General features: G+C 44.9%; 1 protein-coding gene across 4 annotated transcripts in view; it reads left to right on the forward strand.

Moving 5' to 3' along the window:
* Positions 1-264: 264 nt before the first annotated feature.
* The window catches only part of nckap1l (NCK associated protein 1 like), a 38,190-nt gene continuing 18,979 nt past the window's right edge, over positions 265-19,475 (forward strand). For 3 of the 4 annotated variants that reach the window (XM_036950897.1, XM_036950901.1, XM_036950900.1), the window contains exons 1-18: positions 265-461; positions 1,018-1,128; positions 1,233-1,328; positions 3,289-3,345; positions 3,726-3,868; positions 5,854-5,944; positions 7,137-7,274; positions 8,434-8,482; positions 8,598-8,754; positions 9,109-9,165; positions 9,412-9,508; positions 9,776-9,885; positions 10,832-10,964; positions 11,287-11,368; positions 11,621-11,679; positions 12,076-12,221; positions 18,341-18,473; positions 19,332-19,451. In XM_036950897.1, coding sequence (XP_036806792.1) covers positions 366-461; positions 1,018-1,128; positions 1,233-1,328; positions 3,289-3,345; positions 3,726-3,868; positions 5,854-5,944; positions 7,137-7,274; positions 8,434-8,482; positions 8,598-8,754; positions 9,109-9,165; positions 9,412-9,508; positions 9,776-9,885; positions 10,832-10,964; positions 11,287-11,368; positions 11,621-11,679; positions 12,076-12,221; positions 18,341-18,473; positions 19,332-19,451 — 1,875 coding nt within the window. In that variant the 5' untranslated portion in view covers positions 265-365. The remainder of the gene's footprint in view (positions 462-1,017; positions 1,129-1,232; positions 1,329-3,288; positions 3,346-3,725; positions 3,869-5,853; positions 5,945-7,136; positions 7,275-8,433; positions 8,483-8,597; positions 8,755-9,108; positions 9,166-9,411; positions 9,509-9,775; positions 9,886-10,831; positions 10,965-11,286; positions 11,369-11,620; positions 11,680-12,075; positions 12,222-18,340; positions 18,474-19,331; positions 19,452-19,475) is intronic. The other variant, XM_036950899.1, reaches the window with a different exon arrangement.

The following is a 19,475-nucleotide window of genomic DNA, read 5'->3' on the forward strand; positions in this document are numbered from 1 at the left end:
TGAGATAATGCCTATGTACTTGTTATGCATGTGCAATAAAGTGCCTATAGTACCCTTCAAACAGAGGACGATATCCTCTCTCCTGATTGGGAAGGTACCATTACAGTAAACGACTACCAACTCTGTTTGACATGTAAAAATACACACAACGAGTGAGAGTGTAACGGTTGGCTTAACTGACACACCGACAGGAAATCCACAACTCCAGTTCTGTTATTTAGTATAGCTCCACCAATCACGTGACAGCAGGGTGACAGGGTGTGGCTGGGTGCACTTGTCTTCGAGTCTGGCTGTCACAGACTGTTTCCTGATCTGAAGGAGAGGAGACAGACCAGGGCCGTAACAGTAGGGGGGAGAGGAGCATCATGGCCATGGCTTACCAACAGAAGCTAGCTGAGAAGCTCACCATCCTCAACGACAGAGGGACAGGGGTGCTGCTGCGTATGAACTACATTAAGAAGGTGAGAGAGGAGGAGGGAGGTCTGTTAAGGAGAATGGCGACACTTTAAAAAAAAAAAGGAACTTGAAGGAAAGTCACAGGTTTTTCCTCCGGATACATTCACAGCTTTCTGCCCTGTTTGTGATGGAGAACCGTGTGGTTGGAAACACTGGGATGGGAAATGATCGATCATTAACATTCTAGAATTTTCAAAATCTCTCGAAATAGTTAGCTTGGTGGCTGCTGCGGAAAGAATATACATTTTCTGAGTGTCAGCTTGCCTTGAAGAGGAAGTTCACACAGGAAACCAGACTGATCTGCATCCACTCAGACTCCCGCTACGGCACACTCACAAAGCCTCAGCACAGATCTGCTATCTACGTTTGTTAAAATATTGGTCTCACTTTTAAACAAAACACAACCAAACTTTTCAGGCCCCATAAATAACTTATTAGGCCCATAATCCATGTCAGGAGCCAAATAAACACATTCGATTATACTAAATTCAATAGTTCATTTCCTGAATTGAGTGGATGAAAATGTCATTGACCCTTAACCCCTAGCCGGTTCTGTTCCAGACGTGCTTGGATCCCAAGCTTCGGCCACAATACCTGACAGACAAGACCATGGAAGCATCTGTCAAATACATCAACAAGAAGTTCCCCAACATCGACTTCAGGGGAAATAGTGTAAGTAGCAGCCCTCAATCCACCCCTTAATTCTGAATCAAATAAAACACTTTATTAATGATAATCTGTAAAACGTGTCTAATGTGATTTGTCATGAACGAAAGCAGCAGTATCTGGTAGGCATCCAGAAACACAAGTCTGAGGTGATGGTGGCCATGTCCAGCTACTACGACTCCTTCATAGACGTTATGGAGTTCAGGGTGAGTCTTTCCAGATCACTGTTCCCCCAATCTCTCCTCCAGGGCCCCCCCCCCAGCCAGGTCCACTTATTTTATGTATTGCAGGTCAACTAATCATCAAGCCCTTCGTTAGTTGAATCAGGCATTCTAGTTCTGGAATGTGTGGAATTGGCTCAGGAAACACTGTTCCATAGAGCATTTGATATTCAAAGCACAAAACTACAATTATCCGAACAGAATTAACATATAAAGTGATTTTCTTTCTTTTTTTTCTCCTCCGAATGTAATAATATATATTTATTTCAAGGGAAGTCAAATCGAGATGTGTTATTGTACAGAGGGAAGTGTGTCCTGTGCCTTATTCATTATGTGTGATGACGGTCACAGTAGTGGCCTGTAGGGGGGGGGGGGGGGGGGGGGTTCATGACTGTGATGATAATACACATAAAACTATACACATCAGTACATCATCCAATTTCAGAATACAACATTTTCAAATATATTAAAATGCTGATACAAGAAATAACACACTCGGATGTTTCCCTCAATTTATTTGGATAGGCTGTGGCATTTCTAAAAGGAGTCTGTATTATTTATAATGGTTCCATGAGGATAGTCATGAATTGCAGGTGTTTATTCCCTGTTGCTGTCTGTAGTACTGTTACAGAGCAACACAAACACATCAACCCACTGCGTTATGTGACGTCTGTACTGTTACAGAGCAACACGAACACATCAACCCACTGCGTTATGTGACGTCTGTACTGTTACAGAGCAACACGAACACATCAACCCACTGCGTTATGTGACGTCTTTACTGTTACAGAGCAACACGAACACATCAACCCACTGCGTTATGTGACGTCTGTACTGTTACAGAGCAACACGAACACGTCAACCCACTGCGTTATGTGACGTCTGTACTGTTACAGAGAAACACGAACACATCAACCCACTTCGTTATGTGACGTCTGTACTGTTACAGAGCAACACGAACACATCAACCCACTGCGTTATGTGACGTCTGTACTGTTACAGAGCAACACGAACACATCAACCCACTTCGTTATGTGACGTCTGTACTGTTACAGAGCAACACGAACACATCAACCCACTGCGTTATGTGACGTCTGTACTGTTACAGAGCAACACGAACACATCAACCCACTGCGTTATGTGACGTCTGTACTGTTACAGAGCAACACGAACACATCAACCCACTGCGTTATGTGACGTCTGTACTGTTACAGAGCAACACGAACACATCAACCCACTGCGTTATGTGACGTCTGTACTGTTACAGAGCAACACGAACACATCAACCCACTGCGTTATGTGACGTCTGTACTGTTACAGAGCAACACGAACACACCAACCCACTGCGTTATGTGACGTCTGTACTGTTACAGAGCAACACGAACACGTCAACCCACTGCGTTATGTGACGTCTGTACTGTTACAGAGAAACACGAACACGTCAACCCACTGCGTTATGTGACGTCTGTACTGTTACAGAGCAACACGAACACACCAACCCACTGCGTTATGTGACGTCTGTACTGTTACAGAGCAACACGAACACATCAACCCACTGCGTTATGTGACGTCTGTACTGTTACAGAGCAACACGAACACATCAACCCACTGCGTTATGTGACGTCTGTACTGTTACAGAGCAACACGAACACATCAACCCACTGCGTTATGTGACGTCTGTACTGTTACAGAGCAACACGAACACATCAACCCACTGCGTTATGTGACGTCTGTACTGTTACAGAGCAACACGAACACATCAACCCACTGCGTTATGTGACGTCTGTACTGTTACAGAGCAACACGAACACATCAACCCACTGCGTTATGTGACGTCTGTACTGTTACAGAGCAACACGAACACACCAACCCACTGCGTTATGTGACGTCTTACCTGGCTGTACCGAGCCTGTGTTCTGACCACAGATGAACTTATTTTTTTCAGGATCATGTTTATGAACTGCTGAATACAATTGATGCCTGCCAGTGCTTCTTCAACATTGTGAGTACAGCATCCCACACTAGTAGATAGGATAGGGTATCTACTTTGCCCCCTAGGGCCACTGTAAGTATCACAGCATACAGTTCATTTATATGTTATCATGTTATCCTACTTTTTTAACCTGAATCATTAATTTAAAAACATGTCATGCATTTATTAATGTAATTATGCATTCATTTATTTATTCATGCATTCATTTATTTATTCATGCATTCATTTATTTATTCATGCATCCATTTATCCGTGCATGCATTCATTTAATTATGCATTCATTTATTTATGTATGCATTCATTTAATTATGCATTCATTCGTTTATTCGTGCATGCATTACTTTAATTATGCATTCATTCATTTATTCGTGCATTCATTCATTCATCAGGCGGTGAACTTTGACTTCACCAAGAACTACCTGGAGCTGATCATCACATATATATCTGTCATCATCATGCTTTCACGCGTCGAAGACAAGAAGGTCCTGGTGGGCATGTACAACTGTGCTCACGAGATGTCCAATGGCAGCAGGTGGGGCCAGCTACGTCTATCAACTATTCAAATACAGTTTTAATTTAAGGAAGTGATTCGGGAATTCAAATTGGAATGGAGACAATCCTCATTGAAATATTATTGAGCTCGTGTTCAATACATCTTTCATTGACATTTCTGAACAGACAATGAATTCATACATTTTCACATGTAAAATACCTAACCAGATCACATTACTCACACTGGAAGCTAATTTCAGTCTTAATTAAATTTATGACAGAAATTAGCTGACACAGGCTTTTCCCTCTCGTCCAATGAAAGATGGCATTTAAATGTCAGTTTATGATAGACAACCTGATGTTTTCATCATTCATTAAAGGATAGTATTAGCTGCAGTACGGCTGGGCAACATCCAGTCACAACAACTTAAATCCTCTGTAGCTATCAATATAGCCAAGCATCGCAAAGATGATTACCCATAATTAATAGCTTTTTAATTGGCAATAACAACACATCCTTCCATTCATTTCCCAGAGTGCATACAATTACATTTTCAGTCCTCCCATTTCACAGCATATTTATTTATGTAGCTAAAATGGAAAAGAGGACGTTTATCTTGATCAAAGACACCGAGGAGGAGGAAAATACTGTACAGACATGAAACAAAGAGTCATTTTGCTCCAGTCACTTCATAATAATCCTCAGTGGTCGAAGATGGAGAGCCACTGGAGTTTAGAAGGAGAGGTGTACCGTACCACTACAAGGTAGCCTAGTGGTTAGAGCGTTGGACTAGTAAACCGGAAGGTTGCTGGAGCGAATCCCCGAGCTGACAAGGTAAAACATCTGTAGTTCTTCCCCTGAACAAGGCAGTTAACCCACTGTTCCCCGGTAGACCGTCATTGAAAATAAGAATTTGTTCTTAACTGACTCTCCTAGTCAAATAAAGGTTTAAAAATACAGCTCCCAACAGTGAAAATGAATGACCCTTGAAAGGATGGTGAACCTGAGTTTTTTTTTTTGTGGCCGAGAAGTTATGGAGTTATGGAGTGGCACCACATGATATTGATGTTGGCATGAGTTGGTTCTGTACATGGCAGTGGCACCACATGATATTGATGTTGGCATGAGTTGGTCCTGTACATGGCAGTGGCACCACATGATATTGATGTTGGCATGAGTTGGTCCTGTACATGACAGTGGCACCACATGATATTGATGGTGGTCCTGTACATGACAGTGGCACCACATGATATTGATGTTGGCATGAGTTGGTCCTGTACATGACAGTGGCACCACATGATATTGATGTTGGCATGAGTTGGTCCTGTACATGGCAGTGGCACCACATGATATTGATGTTGGCATGAGTTGGTCCTGTACATGACAGTGGCTCCACATGATATTGATGGTGGTCCTGTACATGGCAGTGGCTCCACATGATATTGATGGTGGTCCTGTACATGGCAGTGGCACCACATGGTATTGATGTTGGCATGAGTTGGTCCTGTACATGGCAGTGGCTCCACATGATATTGATGGTGGTCCTGTACATGGCAGTGGCACCACATGGTATTGATGTTGGCATGAGTTGGTCCTGTACATGACAGTGGCTCCACATGATATTGATGTTGGCATGAGTTGGTCCTGTACATGACAGTGGCACCACATGGTATTGATGTTGGCATGAGTTGGTCCTGTACATGACAGTGGCTCCACATGATATTGATGGTGGTCCTGTACATGGCAGTGGCACCACATGATATTGATGTTGGCAGGAGTTGGTCCTGTACATGGCAGTGGCACCACATGATATTGATGTTGGCATGAGTTGGTCCTGTACATGACAGTGGCACCACATGATATTGATGTTGGCATGAGTTGGTCCTGTACATGACAGTGGCACCACATGATATTGATGTTGGCATGAGTTGGTCCTGTACATGACAGTGTATGTGTGTACATGTATGAATGTGTGGTTGATTTGACGAAGTCATGATTGATTGTTTGTTTGATTGATCCTCCAGTGACCCCGCGTACCCGCGCCTGGCTCAGATGTTTATGGAGTATGAACAGCCCATTAAGAAATTGACTGAGGAATTCGGCCCTCACACTAAGGTTTGTAATTGTCAATTGCATATTCACATATTCAATTCACGTATTCACAAAGATGCCAGAGATTCCGAGGTGGATGACCGTTTAAAAAAATAAAAATAATCCCAGTCGGATCTCGTTTTATTTTTTTCTTAAATCGACTTTTAAATGTTGTCTTGAACGCACTGAAATCGGAAGTCATAGATTTCTGAGTTCTCAGTTGTTTTGAACACAGCCTTAGTCTTAGCGCAGGGAGGGAGAAAACAGCAGAGGATCCGCCTCTCACCGTCCCTGCTCTCTCCTTCATTTCCTCTGGTGAGACTGACCAGAGAGAGGGGGACACGGTCTTCCACCTGATGGGGAAACTCAAGTCGCACCGAATCTGCCTCATAAACAATTCATGTTGTTCCTTTGACTAGAGGAAGTGAAATACTCCTCGATATTAAAATAGACATGACGAGCTGCCAGTAATATTTAAACACGCGGGGCTGACGATACACTTGGCTACTCATTCATTACAGCTGCAGTGGGACTGGAAGTAGAGAGAAGCACGTTTTATGTTTTGTAATAATGTTGACTAAAGACAGTGTTGACAGTGCTGAATTATAGTTATTATTATTATTTACAATAACTCTTTGCTGTATTCTTTGACAGTCTCTCTGTGGTCAGGGGTTTTAAAACGTTATAAAATCTTACGTAGGCTAGTATCAAACACCGCTGTGGCCGGGGTCGTGGAAGTTCTGTAGGCACGGTGATTTGAGCTATCCGATTGGCCAGCGCAGTAGGCAAACTCGATTTAGCCACAGATCTCCTCGTTCACCAGGTAGGCGGAGTTTGTCTTTTCAGACTAATTGAAATGGTTCACAATGGCAACACTGTGTTTATCCGATGCTCAGGGCTTCTGAATCAAGCGCATCTACCTCCAACAGCGCAACACAATAAATAAAAGGAACGCAAGCCTTTATAACACAGCCTTTACTGTTGGCTTGAAGATCAACCGGGTGGTGACCACTGCACTAGGGTATATTGACGATTGTATATTCTCTAGGGAAATGTTAACTGTATATTGAAAAACGACTGTAAATGTTAGAGTGGGTCATTATTCCTGAAAACCAACAGTGGTCATGATTTTGACTGCTATTCGGCCTTATAACTCTATCACGGAGCTCTCCCTGTCTCGCTCTCACCCTCTCCCTCCTTCCCCCTCTCTTCCCAGGGTGTGACGGAGGCCCTCCTGTCCCTACAGATGTTGTACCCCAGGAGGAACCTTCCTGCAGAACAGTGGCGCAGTGCTCAGCTCCTCAGTCTCCTCAGCGCACCTGCCTCCATGCTGGACCCTGCCTGCTGCGACACCGTGAGACTGCCCTCTCTCTCTCTCTCCCCCTCTTCTCTCTCCCCCTCTTCTCTCCTCTCCTCTTCTGTCCTCTCCTCTTCTCTCTCCCCCTCTCCTTTCCTCTCCTCTCATCTCCTCTCCTCTCCTCTCCTCTCCTCTCCTCTCCTCTTCTCTCTCCTTTCCTCTTCTCTCTCCTCTCCTCTTCTCTTCTCTTTCCCCCTCTTCTTCTCTTCTCTTTCCCCCTCTTCTTCTCTTCTCTCTCCCCCTCTTCTTCTTTTCTCTATCCCCCTCTCATCTCTCCTCTTCTCTCCTCTCTCCCCCTCTTCTCTCCTCTCTCCCCCTCTTCTCTCCTCTTCTCTCCTCTCCTCTCTCCCCCTCTTCTCTCCTCTTCTCCCCCTCTTCTCTCCTCTTCTCCCCCTCTTCTCTCCTCTTCTCTCCTCTCTCCCCCTCTTCTCTCCCCCTCTTTTCTCCTCTTCTCTCCTCTCTCCCCCTCTTCTTTCCTCTCTCCCCCTCTTCTCTCCTCTTCTCTCCTCTCTCCCCCTCTTCTCTTATCTTCTCTCCCCCTCTTCTCTTCTCTCTCCCCCTCTTCTCTCCTCGCCCCCTTTTTTCTCCTCTCCTCGCCCCCTCTTCTCTTCTCCTTTGGACCCTGCCTGCTGTGACACTGTGAGACTGTCCTTTCCCCTTTTCTACTCTAATCTGTTTTCTTTTCTCTTCATCTCTTATCCTTTGTTTTCTTATCTTCTCTTCTCTTTTTCTATTTTATTTTCCTCTTCTGTCCTCTCCTCCTCTCTTCCCCCTCCCTAGAATGTCCCCGTCTGCTGATTTCAAAGGCAGCCACTGGCGTCTTTGTACCATAGTGTTCTGTGTTAGTCTCTGTGCCCCGTGGTTCTCTTCATGTGGGATTCAAAACTTCAGCCAAGAAACAGAGACCACTACACAAACACACAGTGTACACCTAATATCATGGCACATACTATATTTTGTATTGAGTATTGCGTCTGGATATAAATCCCTTTAGGAGAAGTTAGCGTGTGTACCTGTAACAGCCAAATATGATCGTCAGCATGTCTTGTGTTATCATAAAGTACAATAATTCACATGACATCTGAAAAATAATCAGAGACGACTATTGATGACTTATTATTAACTAATTAAATGACTAACTTGTGTTTCCCCACAGATGGCCTGTGAGTACTTGTCCTTAGAGGTGATGGAGCGATGGATCCTTCGTGAGTGCTAGTTATTATCTTTAGACCCAGTCTTGGCTACCTTCTGAAAAACTAAAAAACATCAGTGGGTTGCACTCTATTCCCCATATTCACGTTGATCTCTCCTCTCCTCCAGTGGGTTACCTGCTGTGTCATAGCAGTCTGAACACCAACCAGTCATCTCAGGAGCTGTGGAAGATGGCCCTCCGCAGCGGCCTCTATCTCACCATCATCAGGGATGAGACGATCAACATCCATAAGATCACAGAGGACTACTTCGACGGCCTGAAAGGGTACGTCATTATTATGATATTTATACTCTGTCCTCAGAGTGATTGGACTGGGTGTCAATCTGATTCTAGTTCCCAATGTTCTGGGCCCCGGTTCCCAATGTTCTGGGCCCCGGTTCCCAATGTTCTGGGCCCTGGTTTCCAATGTTCCATACCCTGGTTCCCAAATGCTCTTGTAGACAACAAAAAAACATTGCTGGTTAGCATATTTTAGCATATTTAACAATGCTCCTACAAAGGTTTTAATTTAATTATGATGGTGGCGCTAAGATGCTGTTGGGAGAGGCCCTGTCTGGTAACGTGTACCGTACTGAACTATAATCTTACTGATAGCTCTTCCTCGTTTCGTTGTGACAGGTACAGTAAGCGTATCGCCGATATCAAAGAATGTCGCGAGCATGTTACAGTCAACAGGTGAGTTATCTGCTTGTGTATAAAACCATTTATTTTTTTAAACTCAAACTGAGCCTGAAATGATGGACCTGCTTCAGATAGCGCCACCAATTGGTTGAATGGTTTCCCATTTAACATCAACAGCAAGTAGCACTCTTTTTCATGGTCCTTCGGGACGGATTTGAACCAGCAACCATGGCCACCATATGATTTAACAGTTAAAGTCAAGAATATAGATAACTATGTGTGTTGTCATATGTATGTCAGTGGAGCCATGCACAGAGAGAGGAGAGGTTTCCTGAGGAATGCCTTGAAGGAGCTGGTCAAAGTCCTGGAGGATGAACCTGGACTTCTGGGACCCAAGGTACATGACCTCATTTAGTTCATCTGGCTAATAGTGCCAATCTATTGCATGTTCAGCTTCCCTGTATGTTTGGACATTATCATCAGAGATATATTACATTACATTACTGGCATTGAGCTCTCATTCTATACAATACTAAACAGACAAACTGCTATGTGTTTTTATCTCAGAGCTCTCCATGTTCAGTACATGAATATGGGCTAACAGTGATGTGTCTTTTGCTAAATATTCATCTTTTTTTTCTCTTAATGTCAATCCATCCCTAAGGTGTTGTTTGTCTTCATGGCTCTGTCGTTTTCCCGTGACGAGGTCCTGTGGCTCGTCAGATATTCAGAGAATATTCCCAAGACCAAGACTCCAGAGGACTACGTAGACTCGTACGTTTGAAGTTAGACACACAGCAGACCCTCTAACCACAGCAGACCCTCTAACCACAGCAGACCCTCTAACCACAGCAGACCCTCTAACCACAGCAGACCCTCTAACCACAGCAGACCCTCTAACCACAGCAGACCCTCTAACCACAGCAGACCCTCTAACCACAGCAGACCCTCTCACCACAGCAGACCCTCTCACCACAGCAGACCCTCTCACCACAGCAGACCCTCTAACCACAGCAGACCCTCTCACCACAGCAGACCCTCTCACCACAGCAGACCCTCTCACCACAGCAGACCCTCTCACCACAGCAGACCCTCTCACCACAGCAGACCCTCTAACCACAGCAGACCCTCTAACCACAGCAGACCCTCTCACCACAGCAGACCCTCTCGCCATGCCACTTTCTATCAATCTCCAATATCAGCCATAAATACGTACAGTACCATTATTAGCATGCTGAGCAGAATGCATGAAGAATATGTCTGTTTCAAGTGGCTCTCCTGTACATTAAAGTTTTGCAAGTTGCACCTAACATTAGCATTCAAGTCACACAACTAAACAATGGAGAAGAAGCTTATACAACAGCTACTGTATCTGGCTGTTAAAGCACAGGAAAGTCCTACTGTTTATACAGTAGTCACTAGTTTATGTACTGTATAGTTCTACTGTTGATACAGTAGTCATGTGTTTATGTACTGTATAGTTTTACTGTTGATACAGTAGTTACTAGTTTTATATGTTCATATGTACTGTATAGTTTTACTGTTGATACAGTAGTCACTAGTTTGTGTTCATATGTACTGTATATTCCTACTGTTGATACAGTAGTCACTAGTTTATGTACTGTATAGTTCTACTGTTTATACAGTAGTCACTAGTTTATGTACTGTATAGTTTTACTGTTGATACAGTAGTTACTAGTTTTATATGTGTGTGTTGCAGGCAGATGGCGGAACTCCTGTTCTACATGGAGAGGTTGAGGACCCTGATGACTAAGTACAGCCGTGTGGTGCAACGCTACCATGTCCAGTACCTGGCCCAGTTTGATGCCCTGCTCCTCAACGACACCATGCAGGTAATGGGGGGTGGGGGGGCTCTTGTCTCCTGCCGTTATGTCGTCTCAAGTCCAGGATGTTCTTTCCCTAATCTCCTCCAAAGACCAGGATGCCATTACCTCCCGGGCACGGGGGTGGCTTACTGTTTGAAACTTGAATTGAATAGAGACACAATACAATGTGGTATGCCTCAAGGATCTACTCTTGGGCCTTTTATTATTTCAGAGCGGACCGAAATAATTGTGACTTATCATCATACTGTATATGTTGTTTTTAGTCTGAGAAAGCATTTGACCCAGAGGACGTTGCTTCTATTACTGTTTTGACTATTCTGTCCTGTAGAATATGTATGTCTGTCCAGAAGAGGAATCAGTCCTGATGACATCATTTGTCTCAACCCTGTCTGCACTGACTATCAAGCAAGGTAAACAAAATGTATCTGAAATCTAGATTTCATATCTAATGCAAGGTCCTACAATCTGTAACAATCTGTTGTTCTGCCCCTGAACAAGGCAGTTAACCCACTGTTCCTAGACCAGTTAACCCACTGTTCCTAGACCAGTTAACCCACTGTTCCTAGACCAGTTAACCCACTGTTCCTGGGCCGTCATTGTGAATAAGAATTTGTTCTTAACTGACTTGCCTAGTTAAATAAAGATAAAATGTCCCTCAACAGTGGAAAACGGAGAGGAGTTTGACTTCAGGGCTCTGAGACTGGACTGGTTAAGATTACAGGTATGGTACTTCACTTACCCTAGAAATACTTGACATCTACCACACACGGTTCCATGTTATAAGCCTACACTGTGAACACAATGTTCCATGTTATGAGCCTACACTGTGAACACACTGTTCCATGTTATAAGCCTACACTGTTCCATGTTATAAGCCTACACTGTGAACACACTGTTCCATGTTATAAGCCTACACTGTTCTATGTTATGAGCCTACACTGTGAACACACTGTTCTATGTTATGAGCCTACACTGTGAACACACTGTTCCATGTTATGAGCCTACACTGTGAACACACGGTTCCATGTTATAGGCCTACACTATGAACACACTGTTCCATGTTATAAGCCTACACTGTTCCAGTGTATCAACATGTCTGTGCTGTCTCATGTTACAGGCCTACACCAGTGTGTCCAAGGCCCCACTCTCCCTCAAGGAATACCCAGACCTGGCTAAAGTGATGAACATGACCCAATTCCACACCAAGATGTTGGACAACGTGCAGGAGATGCTTCACGAAACCTCAGATCTCTCCATTCTCTGGTCAGTCTGCTACCCCATGGGCCCCATAGAAAAAACCCATCCTCTACACCAGTGGTATTAAAAGTCTAAGGGTTGCGCCACCTTGTGGCGTCATGGGGGAATTGCAGTGGGGAAATTCTGGTGGAAAAAAAAGTTTCCCACTGAGAAAGTTTGAATACCGCTTCACTAGTCGCTACCCCCTCTAGTCGCTACCCCCTCTAGTCGCTACCCCCTCTAGTCGCTACCCCCTCTAGTCGCTACCCCCACTAGTCGCTACCCCCTCTAGTCGTTACCCCCTGTAGTCGCTACCCCCTGTAGTCGCTACCCCCTGTAGTCGCTACCCCCTCTAGTCGCTACCCCGTCTAGTCGCTACCCCCACTATACCCTACCACCACAAGTCCATCTAGTCCTTACCCCCACTAAACCCTACCACCACAAGTCCATCTAGTCCTCACCCCCACTAAACCCTACCACCACAAGTCCCTCTAGTCCCTACCCCCAATAGTTTCTACCCTCACTAAACCCTAGTCAATATAGTCGCTACCCCCGCTAGTCGCTACCACCTCTAGTCGCTACCCCCTCTAGTCGCTACCCCCTCTAGTCGCTACCCCCACTAGTCGCTACCCCCTGTAGTCGCTACCCCCTGTAGTCGCTACCCCCTGTAGTCGCTACCCCCTGTAGTCGCTACCCCCTGTAGTCGCTACCCCCTCTAGTCGCTACCCCCTCTAGTCACTACCCCGTCTAGTCGCTACCCCCACTATACCCTACCACCACTAGTCTTACCCCCTCTAGTCCCTACCCCCACTAAACCCTACCACCACAAGTCCATCTAGTCCTCACCCCCACTAAACCCTACCACCACAAGTCCCTCTAGTCCTTACCCCCACTAAACCCTACCACCACAAGTCCCTCTAGTCCCTACCCCCAATAGTTTCTACCCTCACTAAACCCTAGTCCATATAGTCGCTACCCCCTCTAGTCGCTACCCCCACTAGTCGCTACCCCCTGTATTCGCTACCCCCTGTATTCGCTACCCCCTCTAGTCGCTACCCCCTCTAGTCGCTACCCCGTCTAGTCGCTACCCCCACTATACCCTACCACCACTAGTCTTACCCCCTCTAGTCCCTAACCCTACTAAACCCTACCACCACAAGTCCATCTAGTCCTCACCCCCACTAAACCCTACCACCACAAGTCCATCTAGTCCTTACCCCCACTAAACCCTACCACCACAAGTCCCTCTAGTCCTTACCCCCACTAAACCCTACCACCACAAGTCCCTCTAGTCCCTACCCCCAATAGTTTCTACCCTCACTAAACCCTAGTCCATATAGTCCCTACCCCCGCTAGTCGCTACCCCCTGTAGTCGCTACCCCCTGTAGTCGCTACCCCCTGTATTCGCTACCCCCTCTAGTCGCTATCCCCTCTAGTCGCTACCCCGTCTAGTCGCTACCCTCACTATACCCTACCACCACTAGTCTTACCCCCTCTAGTCCCTACCCCCACTAAACCCTACCACCACAAGTCCATCTAGTCCTCACCCCCGCTAAACCCTACCACCACAAGTCCATCTAGTCCTTACCCCCACTAAACCCTACCACCACAAGTCCCTCTAGTCCCTACCCCCAATAGTTTCTACCCTCACTAAACCCTAGTCCGTATAGTCGCTACCCCCGCTAGTCGCTACCCCAGCTAGACCCTACCCCCAATAGTTTATACCCTCACTAAACCCTAGTCAATATAGTCGCTACCCCCGCTAGTCGCTACCCCCACTACTCCCTCGTCCCTTGGTACTTCTGTAGATCAGATGTGATTGGATAAAAGCAATATGGCAATAAGTCTACCTTGCCAATGACCTAGTCCAAGATATTACAGCTTAGACAAATAATCTACTGTACATGATGTGCATAGGGTCTATGGCAGGGGTCCCCAATGGGGTCTATGGCAGGGGTCCCCAATGGGGTCTATGGCAGGGATCCCCAATGGGGGTCTATTGCAGGGGTCCCCAATAGGGTATATTGCAGGGGTCCCCAATGGGGTATATTGCAGGGGTCCCCAATGGGGTCTATGGCAGGGGTCCCCAATGGGGTCTATGGCAGGGGTCCCCAATGGGGTCTATGGCAGGGGTCCCCAATAGGGTCTATGGCAGGGGTCCCCAATAGGGTCTATGGCAGGGGTCCCCAATAGGGTCTATGGCAGGGGTCCCCAATGGGGTCTATGGCAGGGGTCCCCAATAGGGTCTATGGCAGGGGTCCCCAATAGGGTCTATGGCAGGGGTCCCCAATAGGGTCTATGGCAGGGGTCCCCAATAGGGTCTATGGCAGGGGTCCCCAATGGGTTCTGTGGCAGGGGTCCCCAATGGGGTCTGTGGCAGGGGTCCCCAATGGGGTCTATGGCAGGGGTCCCCAATGGGGTCTCTGGCAGGGGTCCCCAATGGGGTCTCTGGCAGGAGTCCCCAATGGGGTCTCTGGCAGGGGTCCCCAATGGGGTCTATGGCAGGGGTCCCCAATGGGGTCTCTGGCAGGGGTCCCCAATTTACATTCAGCTGCGGGCCGATTACATTGGGATACGTTTACATATGCTTCTCTGTTTATGCATGAAAATACAATACTTGGGAATATATTTCCTAACTTAAAATAACTTTGAGCTCATTACCTGGGGATTTTACAGTCTTCAATGTCCAAGAACATAAATGTTATATATACCATTTCAATATACTCTCTCTCTCTCTATGTGTATATATATATACAGTGCCTTGCGAAAGTATTCGGCCCCCTTGAACTTTGCGACCTTTTGCCACATTTCAGGCTTCAAACATAACGATATAAAACTGTATTTTTTTGTGAAGAATCAACAACAAGTGGGACACAATCATAAAGTGGAACGACATTTATTGGATATTTCAAACTTTTTTAACAAATCAAAAACTGAAAAATTGGGCGTGCAAAATTATTCAGCCCCCTTAAGTTAATACTTTGTAGCGCCACCTTTAACTGCGATTACAGCTGTAAGTCGCTTGGGGTATGTCTCTATCAGTTTTGCACATCGAGAGACTGAAATTTTTTCCCATTCCTCCTTGCAAAACAGCTCGAGCTCAGTGAGGTTGGATGGAGAGCATTTGTGAACAGCAGTTTTCAGTTCTTTCCACAGATTCTCGATTGGATTCAGGTCTGGACTTTGACTTGGCCATTCTAACACCTGGATATGTTTATTTTTGAACCATTCCATTGTAGATTTTGCTTTATGTTTTGGATCATTGTCTTGTTGGAAGACAAATCTCCGTCCCAGTCTCAGGTCTTTTGCAGACTCCATCAGGTTTTCTTCCAGAATGGTCCTGTATTTGGCTCCATCCATCTTCCCAGCAATTTTAAACATCTTCCCTGTCCCTGCTGAAGAAAAGCAGGCCCAAACCATGATGCTGCCACCACCATGTTTGACAGTGGGGATGGTGTGTTCAGCTGTGTTGCTTTTACGCCAAACATAACGTTTTGCATTGTTGCCAAAAAGTTCAATTTTGGTTTCATCTGACCAGAGCACCTTCTTCCACATGTTTGGTGTGTCTCCCAGGTGGCTTGTGGCAAACTTTAAACAACACTTTTTATGGATATCTTTAAGAAATGGCTTTCTTTTTTCCACTCTTCCATAAAGGCCAGATTTGTGCAATATATGACTGATTGTTGTCCTATGGACAGAGTCTCCCACCTCAGCTGTAGATCTCTGCAGTTCATCCAGAGTGATCATGGGCCTCTTGGCTGCATCTCTGATCAGTCTTCTCCTTGTATGAGTTGAAAGTTTAGAGGGACGGCCAGGTCTTGATAGATTTGCAGTGGCCTGATACTCCTTCCATTTCAATATTATCGCTTGCACAGTGCTCCTTGGGATGTTTAAAGCTTGGGAAATCTTTTTGTATCCAAATCCGGCTTTAAACTTCTTCAGAACAGTATCTCGGACCTGCCTGGTGTGTTCCTTGTTCTTCATGATGCTCTCTGCGCTTTTAACGGACCTCTGAGACTATCACAGTGCAGGTGCATTTATACGGAGACTTGATTACACACAGGTGGATTGTATTTATCATCATTAGTCATTTAGGTCAACATTGGATCATTCAGAGATCCTCACTGAACTTCTGGAAAGAGTTTGCTGCACTGAAAGTAAAGGGGCTGAATAATTTTGCACGCCCAATTTTTCAGTTTTTGATTTGTTAAAAAAGTTTGAAATATCCAATAAATGTCGTTCCACTTCATGATTGTATCCCACTTGTTGTTGATTCTTCACAAAAAAATACAGTTTTATATCTTTATGTTTGAAGCCTGAAATGTGGCAAAAGGTTGCAAAGATCAAGGGGGCCGAATACTTTCGCAAGGCACTGTATATATACACACACACACAAAAGTATGTGGACACCCCTTCAAATTGGAGGATGCGGTTATTTCAGCCCAGCCTGTTACTGACAGGAGTATAAAATCAAGGACACAGCCATGCAATCTCCATAGACAAACAATGGCAGTAGAATGACCTTACTGAAGAGCTCAGTGACTTTCAACGTGGCACCATCATAGGATGCCACCTTTTCAAAAAGTCAGTTTGTCAAATTTCTGTCCTGCTAGAGCTGCCCCGGTCAACTGTAAGTGCTGTTATTGTGAAGTGGAAACGTCTAGGATCAACAAGAGCTCACCGCGAAGTGGTAGCCCACACAACCTCACAGAACTGTACTGCCTAGTGCTGAAGCGCGAAGGCGGTAAAAATCGTCCGTCCTTGGTTGCAACTCTCACCACCGTCTTCCAAACCGCCTCTGGAAGCAACGTCAACACGAGCAGTTTGTCGAGAGCTTCATGGAACGGGTTTCCATGGACTAAGGTCACCCTGCGCAAAGCCAAGCATTGGCTAGAGTGGTTTAAAGCTCCCCTCCATTGGACTCTGGAGCAGTGGAAAGCCTTTCTCTGGAGTGATGAATCACACTTCACCATCTTGCAGTCTGGGTTTATCGGATGCCAGGATGCATAGTGCCAACGGTAAAGTTTGTTGGAGGAGAAATCTTAATGCTTTCCTGTTTCAACATGACAACATTTAGCGAGGTCCATACAGAAATGGTTTGTCAAGATCGGTGTGGAAGAACTTGACTGGCCTGCACGGACCCCTGACCTCAACCCCATCGAACACCTTTGGGATGAATTGGAACACCGACTGAGAGCCAGGCCTAATCACCCAACATCAGTGCGTGACCTCACTAATACTCTTCTGGCTGAATGGAAGCAAGTCTCTGTCAATGTTCCAACATCTAGTGGAAAGTCTTCCCAGAAGAATGGAGGCTGTTATTGGTGGAAAGTATAGACCAACCTGTGATTTTTGAATTATATGTTTGACAAGCCGGTGTCCATATACTTTTGGTCATGTAGTGTGTGTGTGTGTGTGTGTGTGTGTGTGTGTGTGTGTGTGTGTGTGTGTGTGTGTGTGTGTGAATGTGTGTACAGTACCAGTCATAAGTTTGGACACACCTTCTCATTCAAAGGTTTTTCTTTATTTTTACTATTATCTACATTGTAGAATATTAGTGAAGACATCAACACTATGAAATAACACATATGGAATCATGTAGTACTTTTGACTGGTACTGAGATATACACACACACACACACACACACACACACACACACACACACACACACACACACATATATATATCTCAGTACCAGTCAAAAGTACTACATGATTCCATATGTGTTATTTCATAGTTTTGATGTCTATATATATGACATGTGTGTATGTATGTATGTATGTATGTATGTATGTGTGTATATATACACACAAATATCACCCGCGGGCAGCCTTTTGGGGAACCCTGTTCTAGGGACTGGGGCCCACACATGTATTAAAAGAACAGAACAACTCTTATCATTGATGACTTCAGTATGTGGAAAAATGTATGTCTTAAACCAACACGTTGGTCTAGCTCCGCCCCTAAAACAACTTCTAGGCCAATGAAGGCTGGAACTGATAAATGTAATACCATTGTTGCATACAAAATGGCACCCTGTTCCCTTCGTAGATCACATGGTGTGTGTGTGTGTGTGTGTGTGTGTGTGTGTGTGTGTGTGTTAACCCTTCACTCCTAATGAAATATGACTGTGTTCGTAATCCAGCTTCTACCCGCGGGTGTTTGAGAAGATGTTCTCTCAGAGCAGCGAGGAGGTTTCTATGCAGCGCTACCTCATGTCTTTCCCTCTGGTCTGCTCCCACTTCAACCAGACTGTCCATCCGCTCTGTCCAGAAGAGGTCAGTACCCAGACACTATCGGAACTAAACCTACTATATACTACTGGAATAGGTTAAAGCATATACTACTGGAATAGGTTAAAGCATATACTACTGGAATAGGTTAAATCATATACTACAGGAATAGGTTAAAGCATATACTACTGGAATAGGTTAAATCATATACTACTGGAATAGGTAGAATATATATATTCCACTTATGGTATATTTATATTTAAATATCCATATAACCTTGATATTTAAATATACCATAAGTGGAATATATATATTCTACTTATGCTTTAAGCTATTCCAGTATTATACGCTTTAACCTATTCCAGCATTTATTTATATACACACACACACACACACACACACACACACACACACACACACACACACAGTGGGGAGAACAAGTATTTGATACATTGCTGATTTTGCAGGTTTTCCTACTTACAAAGCATGTAGAGGTCTGTAATTATCATAGGCACACTTCAACTGTGAGATACAAAAATCCAGAACATCACATTGTATGATTTTTAAGTAATTAATTTGCATTTTATTGCATATATATATATATATTTCACTACCCAGAACAGGTTCATGGAAAAACTCCTGGCCCTAATTCTGAAAAATATTATTTAGGGCCAGGAGTTTTTCCATTAACCTGTTCTGGGTAGTTTGACCCAGTGTTTCCAGGTATGGTCAGGAAAAACTCCTGGCCCTAATAATTTAACCAGTGAGTAAAACATCTCCATCAACCAGAGAAACACAAATACAAACTCTCTCTGAGTATCAGTGATTTAGTGTTGGGATAACTCTGTGTCTTGTATATTGCCTTGTCTGTGTCTTGTCTTGTCTTGTCTTGTCTGTGTCTAGACGGAGGCTGTTGAGAAGAGGAGTCTGCGTCTGTGTGTGACCTTCCTGGAGGAGATTGCCAAACAGACCAGCTCCGTCATCTTAGAGATCTGTAGCGAACAGTGCAACCTCAATGACCAGGTGTGTGTGTGTGTGTGTGTGTGT

The sequence above is a fragment of the Oncorhynchus mykiss genome, chromosome 17 (genome assembly GCF_013265735.2).
Source record: "Oncorhynchus mykiss isolate Arlee chromosome 17, USDA_OmykA_1.1, whole genome shotgun sequence".
NCBI lineage: Eukaryota > Metazoa > Chordata > Actinopteri > Salmoniformes > Salmonidae > Oncorhynchus > Oncorhynchus mykiss.